Below are 21,417 nucleotides of genomic sequence, written 5' to 3'. Positions count from 1 at the left end.
TTATAAGAGTTGTCTCTCTCTGGACGTCATCGAGGAAGTGGCCAGCCTCTGTGTGAAACAGACACTGACCTCTGTGTCACACAGACCCGGCGGCATGGCTTGATTAAATGTAGCATTTGGCTCTCCCAGCTGCCTCTGCAGCAGTTATATCGTCTCCGTAACACTGTAATACTCTGGCCCACTGCAGTATACATTAATGCCAGACACCATCGCCATCTCTTTCTCATCTCTCCAGCGGAGACGACGTCTCTTAAAGCCATGGTTAAGGATATTGGTTTTAAGATTAAGAAAGATATCTCCTTATAGAGAGATGGTTAGGATTGGTTAGATAGGATTAGAAGAGATGGTTGGTTTAGACTGAGATTATAGTCTTATAACCTTAGAATACTATGATTGATTTGCAATATTCGATATGTAGATACCATACCAACGTGAGAGAGTAGAATATGAATCTCTTAAAAATATATTGGACATGCATGCCATACACACACACACACACACACACACACACACACACACACACACACACACACACACACACACACACACACACACACACACACACACACACACACACACACACACACACACACACACACACACACACACACACACACACAGTACAAGTTTATTTTTTTATCTTTAAGGCATTGAAATATTCCTAATATGGCGAAACTATCATTACTGGAAGGGAGAGGAAAACATGTAATATTATGCCTCACAGGTAACTAGTTAATTGATAAAGTGATCGTTGAAGTATCTTACCCGTATCCTTCTCATTGCAGCCACTATCTCCATTCGGCTGTTCGGACGACCCACTTCCAGACTGCCAATGTACTATAATATTTACACAGTTATGAGATTTGTCATTAGTAACTCAAGTAGTCTTGAACTCTTACTCTGTTCTCATCTGCTTCTTGTCAAATGGACTTCACGGTACATTCTGAATCAATTGTAAGGGTAGGCTACTGGAGGTCTATATGGATTTGATAAATTGGTARAGGACAATACATTCATGAATACATTTCAACAAGCACACACAGAATTTAATCAACACTGTTGAGTGTAATATTAGGGCACAATTCAAATTAAATAAACATTTCAATCTAGCTATCATCATTACATTGTCGTAACATCTTGTAAAAATATAATTTTGGATATCAATTCATTATATAGTCAGCGCGCATCCGTACACTATAGACCCTTATCGATGAGCCGCTACTGTAGTTCCTAGCCTATGTAATATTACCTTTGCCTCGAAGCAGACCCCATGCTGAAATGCCGCCTCGTTGTGCATGGGGATCCTCAAATCCTGTGCATCATCCACTAAATTATACCTGGTTATCCCTGGCATCGCCCTTCTGATACATACACGACTTGTCCAACACTAGTTTTATGCCAACGGTATTAGAAGACTGTAAATACGCGCATCTCGCTCAACACTCATGGAGGTCTTTGATTGGTTAGTCGCCTAGAACCCAGCGGTCATTCCGGTTGAACCACTGTGCGCGACAGATTGATTGGCTAATGAATTCTGTTAACGCCATATGCGTCTAGCGGTCCAATTTGATACCATCCGAGCTAGAATATCTGCCAGTCTAGTGGCGTTTCAGATGACGCGCAATTCTCAAGGCAAGGTTGTCAATTCTTTTTTATGCCTTATCCATTAATAAAAACTGATGTTTACGCGCGTGCCAAATGACGAATGACAGCATCCAAATCCGCTTGAAGACCAGCTGTTGTATTTTTTTTAAATCGGGGGATTCCACTATTTTCATTGGAATAGAGCATAGCATCATCCTCATGGACTTGCATAAGTAGCATTTAACTCTCTCCAATTCACATAAAACCTYTAATAAGGGTTGTATGACATCTAGTGGCATAATCTGGAAACAGTGCAGGTGCTGTTTATTTCAAATGTGCCTACTGTATTCTCCATTGTTCTCCAGATGAACTAAGTAAGCCTATGCAGATGTTAGCCTACTATTTGGGAACAACTAATCACAGAATCAATTTGATGCATGAGAGTTTATTCACAAGAACCAGGCAATTGTCTCCAGAATGGATTTGCTACACAATACCAACAGGGCAAAGATCATACTGTGTGTAGTGTACGTGGAGGACAGATGTGTGATTGGTGTAGTGCTGTCCGTGGTGCTGGTCAAACATGGTGGATAAATAATGCAGGCCATTTTCCATTGAAAAATGGTCACAGTTCCGGCTCTCCCATAGGCCCCGATGCATTAGCAGCTGGGTCTGGTCTGCTTAATTCATTGACTGTATATGAACCAGAAAAAAGGAGCAAGTGAGATGTCTTGTCTCCACTTCCATCTCTGGTGCTGGTGAAATATGTGCCGTAAAAAAGGCCCTGCGCCTTTAAGGCAATGGCTGACAAGCCTTATGTTGGCCAATCACCCCCCTGATGCCCTGCATTTGTGCATCTGGTGAGTTTCCAAAAAAGAGAGGGAAAAAGGGTTTACGGGTCATGGGTAGATGGGTAGATGGCCTAGTCAAGTTGTTGAGTCATGTGTGCGTCCATTTAACCGTGAGTAGATATGATATAATGTTATAATTCTAATTATTTATGCAACAATGTGTTCATCACCATCCTGTCTATTTCAAATCTTCTCATTGATCGAYACAGGTGTGTCATTCAACGTGAATGCAGCACTTTGGGGTGGACACCTACCTGCCTTAATCAATGAAAGAAGATTTTAAATAGACAAGATGGCGGCGTACACTGATGGATTACTTCATGGAGTAAAACAATTATTTTTATTTTAATAACGGAGGATTTTTTTACATTCTAATAAACCACCTCCAACTAGCCACTAACTCTCTCTTTGCCTCTTTTGACCTCACTCTTTCCCAGTCCCCTCCAATTTACCAGGCAGGTAATACGCTTMACCTCACCTTTTCCCAGTCCCCTCCAACTCACAAGGCAGGCAATACGCTTGACCTCACCCTTTCCCAGTCCCCTCCAACTCACAAGGCAGGCAATACGCTTGACCTCATCTTTACTAGAGGCTGCTCGCCTACTAATCTCACTGCAACCCCCCTCCATGTCGCTGATCACTACTTTGTGTCCTTTTCTGTCTCCCTTTTCTCCAACCCTAACCACTCAGCCCCTACCCAGATGGTCAAGCGCCATCGCAATCTTCACTCTCTCTCTCCCACTACTCGCTCCCCTCCTCAAGAAACCAACACTCGACTCTGACGTSAAAAACTATAGACCTGTATCACTTCTTTCTTTCCTTTCCAAAACACTTGAGCGTGCTGTCTCTGATCAACTTCCTCGTTATCTCTCTCAGAACAATCTTCTTGAGCCTAACCAGTCAGGCTTCAAGACGTGTCAAACAACTGAGACTGCTCTTCTCTGTGTCACGGAGGCTCTCCACACTGCCAAAGCTGACTCTCTCTCCTCTGTTTTCATCCTCCTAGATCTATCCACTGCCTTCCGACAACGTGAACCATCAGATCCTCCTCTCCACCCTCTCAGGTCTGGGAGTCTCAGGCTCTGCACACTTTTGGATTGCATCCTACCTGGCAGGCCGCCAGGATCTGGATCTGGATAGGATCTGTGTCTGCACCACGTACTCTCACTACAGGTGTCTTACTTACTTAACCTTTATTTAACTGTGTCCCCTAGGGATCGGTTCTAGGCCCTCTCCTCTTCTCTCTATACACCAAGTCATATCCTCACATGGTCTCTCCTATCATTGCATTGCGGATGACACTCAACTGCTTTTCTCCTTTCCCCCTTCTGACACCCAGGTGGCGACATGCATCTCTGCAGCCTGGCAGATATCTCAGCTTGGATGTTGGCCCACCACKTCAAGCTCAACCTCGACAAGATGGAACTGGTCTTTCTCCCGGGGAAGGCCTGCCCTCCCGGCCTGTCCTAATCCAGGCACTTCGCCTCTCCCATCTGGCCTAATGCAACTCGCTGTTGGCTGGGCTCCCTGCTTGTGCCATCAAACCCCTGCAATTTATCCAGAACGCTGCAGCCCGCCGGGTTTTCAACCTTCCCAAGTTCTCCCATGTCACCCCACTCCTCCGTACACTCCACTGGCTTCCAGTCGAAGCTTGCATCCACTACAAGACCATGGTGCCTACCTGCAGGTTATGCTCAAACCCTACGCCCCAACTCGACACTCTGTCCTGCCACCTCAGGTCTCTTGGCCCTCCCACCCCTATGGGGGGGGCAGCTCCCACTCAGCCCAGTCCAAGCTCTTCTCTGTTCTGCGACCTCAGGTCTCTTGGCCCTCCCACCCCTACGGGGGGGGGGCAGCTTCCGCTCAGCCCAGTCCAAGCTCTTCTCTGTCCTGCCACCTCAGGTCTCTTGGCCCTCCCACCCCTACGGGCGGGCAGCTTCCACTCAGCCCAGTCCACGCTCTTCTCTGTCCTGGCACCCCAATGGTGGAACCAGCTTCCCCATGAAATTAGGACAGCAGAGTCGTTGCCCATCTTCCGCAAACATCGGAAACACTACCTCTTCAAAGAGTATCTTAAATAATCCTCCTCCTCACCTCTTGAAAGTATGTTATGAGAGGATCTGTGTCTGCACAATGTTAATTATCTCACAACTCTGAAAATATTTGTAATGTTGTAGTAATTCATGCTAATGTTGTGTTTTTGAGCTAGTGCCCAATTGACTCCCATTCACTCCTCCCAGTATCGCCCAGAATACACCGCGCGGCCCATTGACGACGCAGGGCAARTAATACCAATGGAGTTTCCCATCTCCTCAAAAGTCTCTATCTCAGTAACCACAAAGAGAAATGTCCATCACAAGAGACAAGTCTGGGAGAAAACTATTTTATATTAGAAATACTTTGAGATGCAAAAGAAATGTCGAATGTGAATGACAATCCATCCCTTCATTTGAGTGGCATTTTCATGGCACAAACCTTATTGTTACAGTAGGCCCTACTCTAGTTATGACAGCATTTGTTGATGTTATTGTCCTTTATGGGTCATGAGTCATGCCGCATATCTTTTTGCAAAAGCAACTGATGCTTATCAGTTGATACCGGCCTGTTCTCTCAGTGTCCAGAGGATGGCGCTAGATCTCTGTATTAGACATGCTGACAAACCTCAACAACATTATAACAAATGTCGGATTCATTAAATAGGGGGAAATTCCATGGTAACAGATTACGCTGAGACTCAAGAGTTTTCACTTTAAAATGTATAACAAACAAAAACCATTGATGTTCAATGTTTAACAAACCATAGACCTTAATGCACAATGACTACTTTTAATTAATAATTTCCACAGAAAATTGTACAAAAACACATTTACAGGAAAAACTGTGCAGATACTAACTTTGCATCTGTACCGTTTTTCAGTAGGGGAGAGTGGGTTAATAAGTTGTTTCTAGGAAACCATACATACAATTAATCATTTGACCAAATATTTAGGAAAAACAATCAACAGGTTTGGCTCTAGATTACACCTCTATATATACTTTACATAGTTTTTTGAGATCAGACATAATATCACTATAATCTGAGTGTTCATTTTTGGAAGTTGCTTTCGTTTCAGCACATCTAATTTGTAAACATTTCAACTGTATTAAATGATTACTTATAGATGGCTGTAAAAGACAGATCCTCAGGTGGTTGCTACTGACACCGCCTGGTATAGAGGTTCTGGATGGCAGGGAGCTCGGCCCCAGTGATGTACTGGGCCGTACTCACTACCCTCTGTAGCACCTTGCAGTCGGGTGCCTTGCAGTTGCCGTACCCAGCGGTGATGCAGCCAGTCAAGATGCTCTCGATGGTGCAGCTGTAGAACTTTTGGAGGAACTTTAAAATTGGATTTGATCCGGGGTGAATTGTACCAAGATACCACTTTTTTTTGACAAGCTATGCTTTCAAAACTTTAATGTTTACATAAATTCTGATTATTTCCAGGGATCCACAACATCCTGAAATATATGCAGATATCTTTGTTAGAAAGAATACTATATTTCCCTTGACAGATTGATGCTGAATGTAAAACATTGCTCAATTTACCACACTCTCCCCTGTACGTTTTTCTTTTTGACTTTGGCAATTGTTCAAAGTAGTCATTGTGCATAGAGTTGTATGATTTGTTAAACTTTCAAATCAATGGTTTTTAGTTTGGCATACAATTGAAAGTAAAAAATCGGAGTCTCCGTGACCGTGGAATTGCCCACAGTGCACCCATAATGCACCATTTCAAATTGACCAGAAAATTGTCTCGATGGTTCTTTCCACCGAATGGTGTGACGACAATAGTTCCACTTTTTAATTTCACTTAGAGTTTGACACAATAAGTAGTGACAAAATGTCCACGTCTTGATGGAAATTAGGTTTGACTATTTTGAGTCGGGATGACGTCTGAAATAAATATTTGAACCAAGGCACAGAGAGTAGCCAGAAACATCAATACACCTCACTAAACAGAGAGCAGCGTCAGTCCCCCCCCCCCCCCCCCKKAAAAAACCTTCTCATGTAACATGAGCAAGTGCTCAAGAGCATAACATTCGTACAACACCTTCAAATCCCTAATCTGACACAAAGGTTGTTCCTCTGCAATGCTTCAGTCTGGGTACTGACTGTACTCATGTATTATTTATCATTACAGGCAAGAGCAGCTGAAAAAGGTGCAATTTTCTCAGTCCTCTTTCTTTAGCTGACCTAAATTCAACCAAAGTATAACAGTTTTGCTTCAGCTTGAAAGCCCCTTCTCGAGACACCAGGCCTGTTTTCAAAGCCATGGCGATAAGAGTTATGAACACGAGGTTTAAGAGAAGCCACGGTTGCTAGGGAAGCAACCACACTGATGTCCAACAGTGAAATAAATTATACAGATAGGAAAAGGTTACATAGCTTGACATGGTTTTTTATTGCAGATTGAATTAATTGAATGAATGAATGAAGACACATTTTGAGAGGTGTGTGGTGCATGTCAGGTAAAGCTCTGATGACCTCACTACATCATCTGTTGGCGGTGTGCATAGCTAGTTATGTGAATAGAGGTTCACTTGTGTTGTCACTGCATTGTCTCCCCATCCTTCCTCAAACCACACACACGCACGCACGCACGCACGCACGCACGCACGCACGCACACGCACACACACACACACACACACACACACACATACACACACACACGCACTCTTCGTCATACTTCTGAAGTATTCATTTATACATTGCAGTGCTAAAATTATGTTTTGCGTGTAATATTTATTTCCTTTAGACACTGTATCAGTTGAATAATGGTTCAGGTAAATAGATGCTAGTGTGTAATTTAAATATCAGATTCCAAAAAATGACTAACAGACCAATCAATAAATCAGTCATTCACCCAACGAACCCTCCAATCAGTCCGATGACATGATTGATAAATCAAGTCAATCAATCAATCAATCAACCAATCAGTCTGATGACACGACTCTAGCCAATCAGTGTTTGAGTTTCTACTTTATAATCTCCTGGTATTGGTTGGATTTGAGGAACCTCCTGTATGAATCTTTCTCCATGAGGGCAAAGACCTGTCTCTGGGCTAGGTCAAAGGTCATAGGAGTCAGTCGGCCCAAGTTCCTTACTGTTACGTCCTTGGTGATGTGGTCAATGTTCACCTGTTGGAGGCAGAGAGTCAGCTGAGCATTAGAATCAAATGACTTGAGGGATAGTGCCTTTTATAATGAGAAGGTTTCAGTGTATCCTATGTTACYGAGCTTGGGTGTATGTGACGTGTATTCGGTATGTTAGATCAATAAGGACGMGACAAAATGTAGGTAAGTTGACCACAGAGTACAGTAAAGATAATGTACCTTTTCTAGATGCAGTAAATAGCATGAATTGTTTTAGAATAAGAAATTGCACTGTAATGAATATTACATGAAAATGTATAATAAAGTAATGTATCGTATCGATCATCATATCGTAACTCTTCTACAGTAAGACTACCTAATCTTACCATTGGACTATCCTTGACTGATTACTATGGTAATATCTCTCAAACAAACACAGTATTTGTGTAATGTTTGTACAGTCTAGCACCACTGTACTTTGTATAACCTCAGGCAGTGGGCCAGGTGTGTAATACTATAGGTAATGTGTGTAAATACTAATTCCCTGGTCTGGCACATCAATAGATGCTTTGAAGCTTTTCGTTTCGGTTCTTTACTCAGCAAACACACATCCTATTCATTACACGACCCAGTAAAAACCAATTCTCCCCCAAACACATCCTATTCATTACCACGACCCAGTAAAAACAACAATTCTCACCCCAAACAATCCCTATTCATTACACGACCAGTAAAAAACCAATTCTCCCCCAAACACATCCTATTCATTACACGACCCAGTAAAAACCATTCTCCCCCAAACACATCCTATTCATTACACGACCCAGTAAAAACCAATTCTCCCCCAAACACATCCTATTCATTACACGACCCAGTAAAAACAATTCTCCCCCAAACACATCCTATTCATTACACGACCCAGTAAAAACCAATTCTCCCCAACACATCCTATTCATTACACGACCCAGTAAAAACCAATTCTCCCCCAAACACATCCTATTCATTACACGACCCAGTAAAACCAATTCTCCCCCAAACACATCCTATTCATTACACGACCCAGTAAAAAACCAATTCTCCCCAAACACATCCTATTCATACACGACCCAGTAAAAACAATTCTCCCCCAAACACATCCTATTCATTACACGACCCAGTAAAAAACAATTCTCCCCCAAACACATCCTATTCATTACACGACCCAGTAAAAACAATTCTCCCCCAAACACATCCTATTCATTACACGACCCAGTAAAAAACAATTCTCCCCAAACACATCCTATTCATTACACGACCCAGTAAAAACCAATTCTCCCCCAAACACATCCTATTCATTACACGACCAGTAAAAACCAATTCTCCCCCAAACACATCCTATTCATTACACGACCCAGTAAAAACCAATTCTCCCCAAACACATCCTATTCATTACACGACCAGTAAAAACCAATTCTCCCCAAACACATCCTATTCATTACACGACCCAGTAAAAACCAATTCTCCCCAAACACATCCTATTCATTACACGACCCAGTAAAAACCAATTCTCTCCCCAAACACATCCTATTCATTACACGACCAGTAAAAACAAATTCCTCGCCCAAACACATCCTATTCATAAAACAACCCAGTAAAAGCCAATTCTTCCCCAAACACAATGTCCTTGTGACACTTGAGACTGGCACGTGTTCAGTGACTAATATTTACCAGACCAATATTGACAGAGTTTCAAAACTAAAGTCCTCATATAATTTGGTGAATTGCGCTCGAGGATTGACATCATGCCCATTGTCATTTCATCCCTGTGTCAATATATCAGAAACAGGGTTGTGTTCATTAGGGCACACAACAGAAAACTTCAAAGGAGCGCTTCTTATTGGACAAGTCCAGATAGTCCCTCCCTATTTCAGTCTATTTTCTTCAGTTTGGTGCCTAATGAACACAACCCTGGAAAAAAGGAGAATTATAACAAACCTCCCACTGGGCTCCGGTCTGTATAAACTCCTTATAAATCCTCTCAGCCTTGGCTGCCATTTTGCTTGTTTCTCTGGTCCTCTTGTAGTCCTCACAGGCTACCCAGAACTCAATGTTCTCCTCGCTGAACTCTGACCTCAGGAAGCCCCTGAAAGTAGCCAGGCCATCTGTTAYGGAGAGGAAGAGGAATACAGTAAAAGTGATCTGATTTGAAGTTTACCAAAGTAGAGTCAATGATTAACTGCAACAGTCTCATTAGAATATGTCAAAATACTGATATTTAACCATTGTATGACTGCTGAAACTTACAGCTGTTGGTCAGTACATTGTCCAGGGCCTTCCCCCACTGCCATGCTTCCGCTCTTGATGGTCTTGAAAGAGACATATTTTATTATGTGTTGTATAAAGGATGTCCACAAAATAGAGATGTGTTTTTATGTTTGCATGTCTTGTTTTACCAGGTAAGTTGACTGAGAACACATTCTCATTTACAGCAATGGTCTGGGGAATAGTTACAGGGGGATGAATGAGCCAATTGGACGCTGGGGATGACTAAGTGGCCATGATTGTATGAGTGCCAGAATGGGAATTTAGCCAGGACCCCAGGTCAACACACTTACTCTTATGGTAAGTGCCATGGGATCTTTAGTGACCACAGAAAGTCAGGACATCTGTTTAACGTCCCATCCAAAAAACAGCACCCTACACAGGACAATGTCCCCAATCACTGCCCTGGGATATTTTTTTTAGACCAAAGGAAAGGGGGCCTCCTACTGGCTCTCCAACACCACTTCCAGCAGCATCTGATCTCTCATCCAGGGACCGATCATGATTAACTTCAGAGTCAAGTCTGCAGTGGGACGCAGGGTGGTATGCTGCTGGAGTGTGTGAGCGTGTGGGTGTGTGTGCGTGTGCGTGTATGTTGAACTAGGCAGCCCAATTATGATATTTCTTCCACAAATTGGTCTTTTGACCAATCACATCAGATCTTTTCCAGAGCAGCCAAATTTCTAAAGAATTCGGCTCCTTTTGTGTACAATTATTTGTGTTGCACCCTTTAAATGACTCAGGCAAATCCTCTTCGCACCTTTAAATGACTCAGGCAAATCCTCTTCGCACCTTTAAATGACTCAGGCAAATCCTGTTCGCACCCTTTAAATGACTCAGGCAAATCCTGTTCATCCTCATTTTTGGCAACTTAAATTAAGGCTTGGTTGAAAGCAAAATGTATTTTTTATTCGTTTAGTTTTTTGTCATATACGTTCTTAAAAAGACAGTCTACAGTTTCCAAAGTAATGTATCACAATGGAAAATGTGCTTTTTCACAATGTACAAACATAACACTGCAGAACATGAATTTGTAAATATAATGACAGGTATTTCATTCAACATTTGAGCTTTTACAATAATAATTGTCTCTCTAGGGTTGGGTCGTGTGGGTAAATTATTTCACATAATTGGTGAAACTGCCTTGTCCGTTTATGATATTATAATAACAAAGAAATTACTGCAAACAACAAACACTGTATTTTTCCACTCGGACATCATTGCACACGTCATAGAACAGCAGAATATGTACGGCAGATTTTTTACCATGCTTACCGCGCTCCTCTCTTCCATTTCTCCTCCGCTACATCAACAAAACAAAAACAATAACAAAGGCGCTGGGGGCGAACATGGCGCTGTTTCCCAAAATGCGGATTAGATCTTAATGCCATGAACTGCAATAACAATTACAGAAGACTTCTATAACAAACATAATATTCTGCTACTGTTGAATTCTCCACTGATGTGCGCTCAAAGTGCATCTCTTTAGTTTGACTCAGAATTTACCAATCTTTGCAAACGTAGCTGTATTACTGTCACCATGACGATGTACAATTGCCATTTGGCAAATCGGACCATAATTATATCCTCCTTAGCAGATGCTACGTACAGGACTGTTTTMCTAGCACAGACTGGAATATGTTCCGGGATTCCTCCGATGGCATTGAGGAGTACACCACWTCAGTCATTGGCTTCATCAATAAGTTCATCGATGACGTCGTCCCCACAGTGACCGTACGTACATACCCAAACCAGAAGCCATGSATTCAAGGAGCGGGACTCTAACCCAGAAGCTTATAAGAAATCCCGCTATGCCCTCCGACGAACCATCAAACAGGCAAAGCGTCAATACAGGARTAAGATCGAATCTATGGAGATTGCATGGCTGTGTTCTCAATTTTATACACCTGTCAGCAACGGGTGTGGCTGTAATAGCCGAATTCAATAATTTGAAGGGGTGTCCACATACTTTTSTGTATATATAGTGTATAKACATCATGTTGGCAAAAACATTTTAAGCTTCCATATCAGAATAACAATCTGGAAAGTGAAGATGTCATAGAACATCAAAAAGTAAACATTTCTGGAGACACCTTGCTGTTTTGAGTCACATTTGCTATCAAAGAGTGGTGCGGTTGCTAATTAATTGTAAGTGAATTACTTTGCTCCACAGCCAAAATGCTTTTGCCAGACGTCTCATCCTGAATTGAATTTCGCTGCTCTATCGATCGCTCCATACGTCATTGTGGAGAAGAGAAGTTAGTGGGCATGACGTTTGGCCAGAGGGATGTGGATGGGTAGACAGGCAAAAGATGCTTAGCTAGCCACCTAAAGTTATTTACAATTAGTTACCAAAGTTTTCTACACTCTTTCGCTAGCTATCGTAAAGCTGTCGTCCCGTCTCCAAATATGAGGAGGTGCCTCCAGTTGTGTTTACATTTTATCATTGTGACCAGGGGTAAAAGTTAGCTGGTACGGAGTCCCAGAAAAATAAATATTGGGGTTATMCCACACCGGTAAAACATGAGCCTATCAGAATAATTACAATTATTGCAAAAAAAGATGGCAAAAAAATGTAGGCTATCACACCATCATTTATAATTTCTGTCTTTCAGAGGCATGAAAAAATAGCAAATAGACTTAAAAATGTTGCTCTAGAATGCGGTGTGGTTCAATRTTGAACACTGAAATGTTGCATAAGGCAGAGATGACTGGCTGAAATGGCGGGTGCACATTGCACTGTTTGGAATTATTTTAGAGTGGACAAAAGTGTGCAGTTAAATGCTGACCACACAGATCAGGTAAAATAACAACCTGATGTTTATATGTACGCAGTACAATTAGTACACAGTATGTAAGAAATATAGGTAAGACAGATATCGAACATGGCCAATGACTTATTCTGAAAGTTTCTCCATTACCTGTCATGCTTCGGAGGCGTCTCCAGACATCTCTCAGGTTTCTTCTGAAGAGGGATGACCTTCTCAGGTTTCTTCTGAAGAGGGATGACCTTCTCAGGTTTCCTCTGAAGAGGGATGACCTTCTCAGGTTTCCTCTGAAAGGGGATGACATCCTCAGTGTGTTCATGGTCTGGCCTCTGGAGCAGGGTACCAAACTTCACCTTGATATGTTTAGCTCTAGAAGAAGACGGAGAATGTGACAATCTGGCATACCATCCACTCAAAGAGTAATTTATTGTCTGACGTTTGAATCAGAATCACTCAGATCAGTCTTAGTAAGCAGATTCTCAACACACAAAAAATATTCTAAAAAGTGAATAGGGAACATTTGAAAAMAACAGATATACTGTACATTTCCAGGCAAACATTAGGAGTCGGGAGAACAAGTGTTAAAGCTTTAAACAAGTGTTAAACAACAAGTGTTAAAAAAGTGTAAAAGAACAGTTAAACAACTAAACAGGGTTTAAGTGTTAAACTGTTGGCATGATTTTAAAGACCCCGATAGAGCACCATGTAAAGCAAACGCACTGCAGAGAGGCAAAAACCTACATAGAATGAACAAATAATCAATCAAACAAAGCCCTGAGATTAAACTGTTGTATCGGAAAGAGATGGGAGTATGTATTGACATAGCCTACAAGGTGAACATTCATTCAGAATATATACTATCTGGACAGAATGCTCATATAAAACTGCACTCACCTCTCAAGACATGTTTGCTGTAAGACTGCAAACCCTTTACACATTCTCTAAGCCTAACACTATTAGTTTGTCTGTAGAATCACTCTGTGAAAAGGTCTGTCCTCAAGTTCTGCTGTCGCCTACAAGAATGTAATGCTATATAGAGACAGCTTATTGGCCAAGGGCCTAAAGAAGAGGAGACGGGCCAGCCAATCAGACAGTGTGTTGGAAGTCCAGCTGAAGGTTCACAGAGTTAGAGAGAAGAGACATCTGTGTGGCTCATGTTGATATCACATTAGTTATATCCCAAAGGACATGAACCCATGTAGGGGGTCATTCACCCTCTGGGATCTGGCCACGCAATATGTCACAAAATCCTTTAAAAACATAACTTGCTCTGATTTAGTGTTGTGCGTTTTATTAAAACACGTTAACTATGAGATGTTCACAAAGATATTTCATTTTCATGTCCATCCTTGTCGTAAACACAAAAACTGCATGACATATTTTTCAACTGAATTTAACCCTTCCCTCAATGCTACAGACAACCCTTCCATCAATGTTACAGCCAACCTTTCATCATGTTACAGACAACCCTTCCATCAATGTTACAGCCAACCCTTCCCTCAATGTTACAGCCAACCTTCCATCAATGCTACAGCCAACCCTTCCCTCAATATTACAGCCAACCCTTCCATCAATTTACAGCCAACCCTTCCATCAATGTTACAGCCAACCTTCCCTCATGTTACAGCCAACCCTTCCATCAATGTTACAGCCAACCTTCCCTCAATGTTACAGACAACCCTTCCCTCAATTTACAGCCAACCCTTCCATCAATGTTACAGCCAACCCTTCCATCAATGTTACAGCAACCCTTCCCTCAATGTTACAGCCACCCTTCCATCAATGTTACAGCCAACCCTTCCCTCAATGTACAGCCAACCCTTCCATCAATGTTACAGCCAACCCTTCCCTCAATATTACAGCCAACCCTTCCATCAATGTTACAGCCAACCCTTCCCTCACTGTTACAGCCAACCCTTCCATCAATGTTACAGCCAACCCTTCCTCCACTGCTACAGCCAACCCTTCCCTCAATGCTACAGCCAACCCTTCCCTCAATGCTACAGCCAACCCTTCCCTCACTGCTACAGCCAACCCTTCCTTCACTGTTACAGCCAACCCTTCCATCAATGCTACAGCCAACCCTTCCTCAATGCTAAGGAACCCTTCCTCACTACTACAGCCAACCCTTCCTTCACTGCTACAGCCAACCCTTCCTCTCACTGTTACAGCCAACCCTTCCATTCAAGTTACAGCCAACCCTTCCTCACGCTACAGCCAACCCTTTCTCCTCCAATGCTACAGCCAACCCTTCCCTCAATGCTACAGCCAACCCTTCCCTCACTGCTACAGCCAACCCTTCCTTCACTGTTACAGCCAACCCTTCCATCAATGCTACAGCCAACCTTCCCTCAATGCAAAAGGAACCCTTCCTTCACTACTCACAGCCAACCCTTCCTTCACTGCTACAGCCAACCCTTCCTTCACTGCTACAGCCAACCCTTCCTTCACTGCTACAGCCAACCCTTTCTTCACTGCTACAGCCAACCCTTCCTTCACTGCTACAGCCAACCCTTAATTTTCACGTGAGTACAGTGAAAGTACAGTGAAATGCCTTTATTGCAAGCTCTAACCCCAACAACGCAGTAATCAATATCAATGTAGCACTAAAAACAAGGTAGAACAAAAAATAAGAATAGGAAATAAGAAGAACACAAGTAAGAAGTTATATACAGGGTCAGTTCCAATTCCATATGTACAATGAGGTAGATATGTATAGGGGTAAGGTGACTAGGCATCAGGATATATGATAAACAGAGAGGCAGCAGTGRATGATCATTGTTTTTGAGTGTGTAGAGTAAGTATAGATGTGTGTGTGTTGGAGTGACAGTGTGTGTGAGCGTGTAGAGTCCTGCGAGTGTACCTAAATATAATCCATAAAATAAAAAAATCCATGAACACTCAATGACAGACACTATTTCCAGAGTTTGAATACACATTTATAACGTGATAAGAACTCGTTACAAACCTCTGGGGCTGTAATTTTAACAATTTAAGTAAATTATCTTTCATATGATTATTTCAAGTATATTATGAGTATTATTTTGTACATGTATTTCAAGGATAATTCAACCCATTTCCAGGACCTGACTACCTTCTGGAACCTATGCTCATTCCAGTAAGTCAATTTAAGCCTTGGGGGGGGGGGGGGGGGGACAATCACCCTCCAAATGTAAATGTCATACTGTGAGTAATGTGAACATAATTACAATCAGACGCCAGAGCAGAGGCAACCAGCGCTACATATTCAGTAATGAGGCAAACATTAAACATTGATTATCCCTTTTGATAGGGACTGTTTATAGCAAAACACAGACTTTTCTTACAATCGGCTTGGTTCCCCTAGTAACCTGGTTACCATGATGGGTCTGTGTTTTCAACAGCTCTTCCCACATCAAATACATCATTTTTTTCTTAAAGGGAAGYGTGAAATCATGAAGCACCACTTGTAAYCCAGCTATGTATTAAACATGTCCAGTGTGTCTGATTTGTACCGATCAAGCCCTTACTATAYTGGGCTTGTTACTCTTTTGTTCCGTGTACCTGCTRCAGATTTARTGGCAACTCCTCAAAGTCCACGATGCGTAACACTTTATTTTAAAGGACCGTTATAAAACCGTTATAAGGCTTTTATAGATTGTGTTCACCATTTATTAATCATTACTCCCACATTTATAAACCATCTACTAATCATTAGTAAAGTATTTTTGAAGTCCCTAATCTAAAGTGATCGCTATATATATACACTTTATAAATGTTATGAGTGACCAGTGTAATTTCTCACAAAAAGATGGGCATGCAATTGGTAGACATTCCATCTGTACCTGGTAAAAGAATACGCACATAACACAGGATGTTTAAGGATCTATCTATCTATCTGTCTGTCTGTCTATCTGTCTGTCTGTCTGTCTGTCTGTCTGTCTGTCTGTCTGTCTGTCTGTCTGTCTGTCTGTCTGTCTGTGGATTTGAAACCATTTCATCAAATAAAATCTAAGTCAATGTTCCAACACAGGTTAGATTTTTTTCAAATAAATCAAAATAAAATAAAATCCAATTGGTCTGCTGTGTCTCAGTGAATTGGTCTAACGTTGGATGTTTTTCAAGAGTAAGCTTTTATTTTGAAATCTCAGAAATCACAGTCTTGGCAGCTGATCTCTCTGTGGTTTATTTATTTCTCACAGGTCCCCAAAGGGATGTCTTCTCCCACAACGCCCACACAGTATCAGAAGAAGAAGGCGAGATAGAATGGAGATGGTCTTTTTTAATGCTAAGTAATGTTTATCAGGGAATCAGTAGAAATTTACATTTACATTTACATTTTAGAAATCAGATCTATACGATTCTGTACAGGGAACTCATGTTTTCTTGACCAGGAAAAACTCCTATCCCCATAGCCCGAGGACTCTCTCTAAACCTCCAACATGGGCCCAGAGTTTTACTTGGTCCGGTCACGTGGTCAGGGAAACACTCCTGGCTCTACCCATGAAGCTCCAAGAAACGGTTTCGTAAACAATTCCAAATTGGACCATGAATCCTTCACATTACGAGGCTATTCACAGCTTAGTGCTGAGAATGGTGCTAACGTGGAAAACCAATCCAAGAATAAAAACTCTGAAGAAAAATGCGATTAGTCACTTATTTAGAAACGGATCATAAACGGTTTGCGTAGTTGCAGTGAACTAGTATTGAAAAGTGCATTTCTTTCCCATCCATCTCACCACAATGAGGCAGAGAGTTAGAGTAGGCTACTCAAAGGAATCACTATTACTACTGTATTACTGTTACCCTGGAAAGACATAGCTGACTTCTCTCCAGAGTAGTGGTAACGAGTTTACCACTGTAAGAGGGAGGTTCTTCCAGTAGCTGAAATCAGTAATTATTCCCTTGGGGATGGCGTAGTGAGTGATACATCCTCTTGGTCACAATAWGAGGGACACTAAGGGCAGTGTTTGATAAATGGTGGTCTGAGACCCACAAGTGAGTCACGGCTACTTCCTTCTGGTCTATGTCTGACTAAAGGACAATTAGGTTAGACACGTGGTTTAGAGTATCTGCTGAATGGGTTGAAGGTCATTAGAATGGCCCTCAGTCTAGGTGGATCTTCATMGAAATACATTTGGGGYACTTTSTAGTAGGGGATTTTTTMGTATTTATTAGGATCCCCAATTAGCTGCTGCCGGGCAGCAGCAACTCTTCCTGGGGTCCAAACATGAAACAACATAAATAAAATACATCATTATACATAGCACTACATTTACATTTAGCCACTCAGCAGGCGCTCCCATCCAGAGCAACCCACAGCGAGTGCATTCATCTGGAGATAGCCACGCAAGACAACCACACATTAAAGTAGTATCCTAACCATGTATCCCATACATAATACTAGGGCTGGTCGACATGGCAAAATTTCATATCACGGTATTTTAAAGAAATTGGACGGTATGACTGCATTTGTTTATTAATAAAGAAGTGCTACATTTGCTTTATGAGTAGTGTGTGACCATACGGTGGCAACACATACATTCTAAGTGATTTCAATGGGTCAAACCTCCAGAAAATGCAGCATTTTCATCAATTTCTGCATTTCCTGCACTCGTTTGAGATKATTTCCACACTGCCACTRATGGCTGCACAATATAGGCAAACAATCTAAGCCAAAWTTTTTACCAAATGTTGCAACTGTGATTTGACTTGCAATTTAGAGCAAAAGACTTGGGTGAACTGTCAGAATCATGGAAATATAATGAATATTCTAATTCTATAGTTAGAATATAATAGTGGACAATTTGAATACAGTGTTGTTTGACATGACAACGAATGAAAATGCCAGGGTGGAGTTACTGTGACAGGGTAGGGACCAAAGTGTTGATCAGTGTTTCCGTGGGGACCCTATAATCTTTGCGTACATTAAATGTTTTCTCTTAGCTACTTCATGTAGATAACATATTATTGCTTTGCGCATTCCTCTTTGATTTAGAAGATACTGTTGCACAAACAACATGCTGATTTAGGTCTACACCATCACTGGTATTATCAGGCTGTATAGCTAATTACGTTTGCTCTGACTCAGTACAGAGCAAACTAACTAGCAATTAGCATTATCGGCTAACACGATTTAGGCCCAACTTGCTAAGAAAAGACAATCTAGCTGTTTGCAGATGTAAGAAAKAGAAACTACAAATAGTGTAATTATAGAACGCTAGTGGATCTCTATTAACAAGCAAAGTGAAAACAGCATCYTGTTGCATGTGCTGCATGACCATGTAGAATGAACGCAAGAGTCTCGGGGTCGAGGAACAACAAACTCGCTCCTTGAGTAACAGCGGGTGGTGCCAGGTTTGTGTAGAAAGTCGCATGGAGAGAGAGAGCGGAAAGAGATGACTCAAGTAGCAAAGTAAACTATAAAAATGGACATTACACACAGTGTATCACATTTAACAAACCAAACATTCAAATACCCTTATAGAAAAACTCAAACCGGTCCGTGCATCAATACCGGTATATTGTAAAATACGGGTATACTGCTCAGCCCTACATAATACAATACAAAATACATAAAACCGTCTGTCTCTTCACAGTCCCCGTCGTGCCATAAGGTGCTCTTTTATCTGGTTTTATTGCTATGTTGATTTACCAGGGGTGGCAAAGAGTTCCATTTAGTCATGGTTCCATTTAATGCTGTGAGCTTCCCAGCCTCTGTTGTGGACCCGAGGACTGTGAAGAGACCAGTGGTTACATGTCTTGTGTGATACCGATGAATGTCTGAACAGCTTGAACAGACAGTCGRTACCTTTAACACATCAACATCTCACACAAAGACCTATAGTGATGCAATCAATCTCCCCTCCCACTTTGAGCCAGGAGAGATTGACATGCATGTTACTGACATTCCCCCTCAGTGTACATTTAAGCGCAAAACGTGCTGCTCTGTTTTGGACCAACTGCAATTTGTCTAGGTCCTTCTTTGCCGCACCTGACTACACAACTGGACAGTAGRCRAGGTGAGACAAACCTAGGACCTGTCTGGTTGACTGGGATATCAAGAAAGCAAAGCAACYCCTTATCATGGACAGACCTTTTCCCATTTTAGTAACCATTGAGCTTATATGTTTTTTTAATTTCACCTTTATTTATCCAGGTAGGCTAGTTGAGAACAAGTTCTCATTTGCAACTTGCCCAGGGACTTAACCTGCCCAGGGACTGCGGTTGAAAATTAGCCGGCTGGCTAAAACCGGCACTTTTACTGAAACGTTGATTAATGTGCACTGTCCCTGTAAAAATAAAAATAAACTCAAACTCAAACTGCGACCTGGCCAAGATAAAGCAAAGCAATTCGACGCATACAACGACACAGAGTTACACATGGAATAAACAAAACATACAGTCAGTAATACAGTAGAACAAAAGATAACAAAAAGTCTATATACAGTGAGTGCAAATGAGGTAAGATAAGGGAGTTAAGGCAATAAATAGGCCATGGTGGCGAAGTAATTACAATATAGCAATTAAACACTGGAATGGTAGATGTGCAGAAGATGAATGTGCAAGTAGAGATACTGGGGTGCAAAGGAGCAAGATAAAGAAATAAATACCGTATGGGGATGAGGTAGGTAGATAGATGGGCTAATTACAGGTGGGCTATGTACAGGTGCAGTGATCTGTGAGCTGCTCTGACAGCTGGTGCTTAAAGCTAGTGAGGGAGAAATGAGTCTCCAGTTTTGACCATGATAGCTTGCTATCTAGGGTGGCACCCAGCAGTTAAGTCTCTTCAACTTGCTCAATTAAACACATTATTCAATAATAGATCCAGTTGAGATGAGGTTTAGGGTTGAGTGAGTGATTTGTCCAAAACATTATGCTTTTAGAATGTCAAGGCCTTTGACCAAGACACAGTAGCTGTAATCAGTCAACCAAGATGAACGCTAAACATACTGTTTGACCCTCATACTAGCTAAATATGGGTTTTCCCTGTAAAATCAAGTGAGAGGAACCATTTAATCAATCAATCAATACTTTTTTCATTGGAATACTATGAACGGTAAACATACTAGTGTTGCACGGTACACCCGACACCCGACACTTCTGTACTTTTTCGATACTAGAACAAGAAAACCGGTTCTGCACTAGAATGTGTGTGTGTCTCACGTTGTCCACTAATTCAGAGAGGACCAAGTCTGTCTATCAGCGCAGCCGATGTCTAGATAGAGCGGGTGCCCCATGGCTGTCTGCGCCACTTCCTCATTGCTAGCTCTAGCCTGCCATGAGGAACCAGCAAACTACCTGGGAGTCTGGGCTGCATCGCCACTTATGCTGCACAGAAGTTAACACACTTGAAAAATGTAACACGGCTGCAGAAATGTTGCAACTGCTAATTAGTGTTCCCAAAACAATGTCCAGTACAGGCTAGAACACTAGCCTAAAATGCAAGAAGATACCGGTAGCTACCAGCTTGTAGGCTCATTTCCTTGCTAGCTTACAGCGGAAGCCAACATCAATTCACTACCCCAGTAGCTTATTTGTGATGATGCAAACCATAACGCAAAAATATTGCTGATTGTCACGAAAAACGCTATTCATTCACTTCGTCTCCCCCGACTCGACTAGTGTCCCTCCCAGTCAAGAGATCATCTTTGCTCGAGTCTCGAACAGACTTTGTGTGTGAATGACATCATGGGTCTTAAAGAGTCAGCGCACACTTTAAAAAAAAAAGAGATTGCTTCTTTGCAAATGTTAATCAGTAAAATAAAATAAGTCCCAAATGGAAGGTAAACAGATTGTT

The 21,417-nt window shown here is 41.8% G+C and overlaps 2 protein-coding genes across 4 annotated transcripts in view; both read right to left on the bottom strand.

Moving 5' to 3' along the window:
- Positions 1-1,583, bottom strand: part of LOC111979683 (carboxyl-terminal PDZ ligand of neuronal nitric oxide synthase protein-like) — a 58,673-nt gene extending 57,090 nt beyond the window's left edge. Inside the window, exons 1-2 of the mRNA XM_024010313.2 lie at positions 1,250-1,583; positions 766-837 (exon numbers count right to left, since the gene is read on the bottom strand). Coding sequence (XP_023866081.2) covers positions 766-837; positions 1,250-1,354 — 177 coding nt within the window. The 5' untranslated portion in view covers positions 1,355-1,583. The remainder of the gene's footprint in view (positions 1-765; positions 838-1,249) is intronic.
- Positions 1,584-6,858: 5,275 nt separating this feature from the next.
- LOC111979799 (regulator of G-protein signaling 5) lies at positions 6,859-13,670 on the bottom strand. 3 transcript variants are annotated; one of them, XM_070448997.1, is made up of 6 exons: positions 13,533-13,665; positions 12,919-13,007; positions 12,792-12,858; positions 9,853-9,914; positions 9,544-9,710; positions 6,859-7,614 (listed from the first exon to the last, which is right to left on the bottom strand). In XM_070448997.1, the coding sequence occupies exons 1-6, from the start codon at positions 13,574-13,576 to the stop codon at positions 7,453-7,455; spliced, it is 591 nt and encodes a 196-aa protein (XP_070305098.1). In that variant the 5' UTR covers positions 13,577-13,665; the 3' UTR covers positions 6,859-7,452. The 3 variants fall into 3 exon arrangements, with proteins under 3 accessions (XP_070305098.1, XP_023866274.1, XP_023866276.1); XM_024010506.2 differs by having other exon boundaries at positions 12,792-13,007; XM_024010508.2 differs by lacking the exon at positions 9,853-9,914 and having other exon boundaries at positions 9,544-9,691; positions 12,792-13,007; positions 13,533-13,670.
- Positions 13,671-21,417: the final 7,747 nt, after the last annotated feature.

The sequence above is a fragment of the Salvelinus sp. IW2-2015 genome, linkage group LG19 (assembly GCF_002910315.2).
Source record: "Salvelinus sp. IW2-2015 linkage group LG19, ASM291031v2, whole genome shotgun sequence".
Taxonomy (NCBI): domain Eukaryota; kingdom Metazoa; phylum Chordata; class Actinopteri; order Salmoniformes; family Salmonidae; genus Salvelinus; species Salvelinus sp. IW2-2015.
The sequence above is the reverse complement of the archived record's forward strand: the minus strand, read 5'-3'. Positions and strand labels throughout refer to the sequence as shown.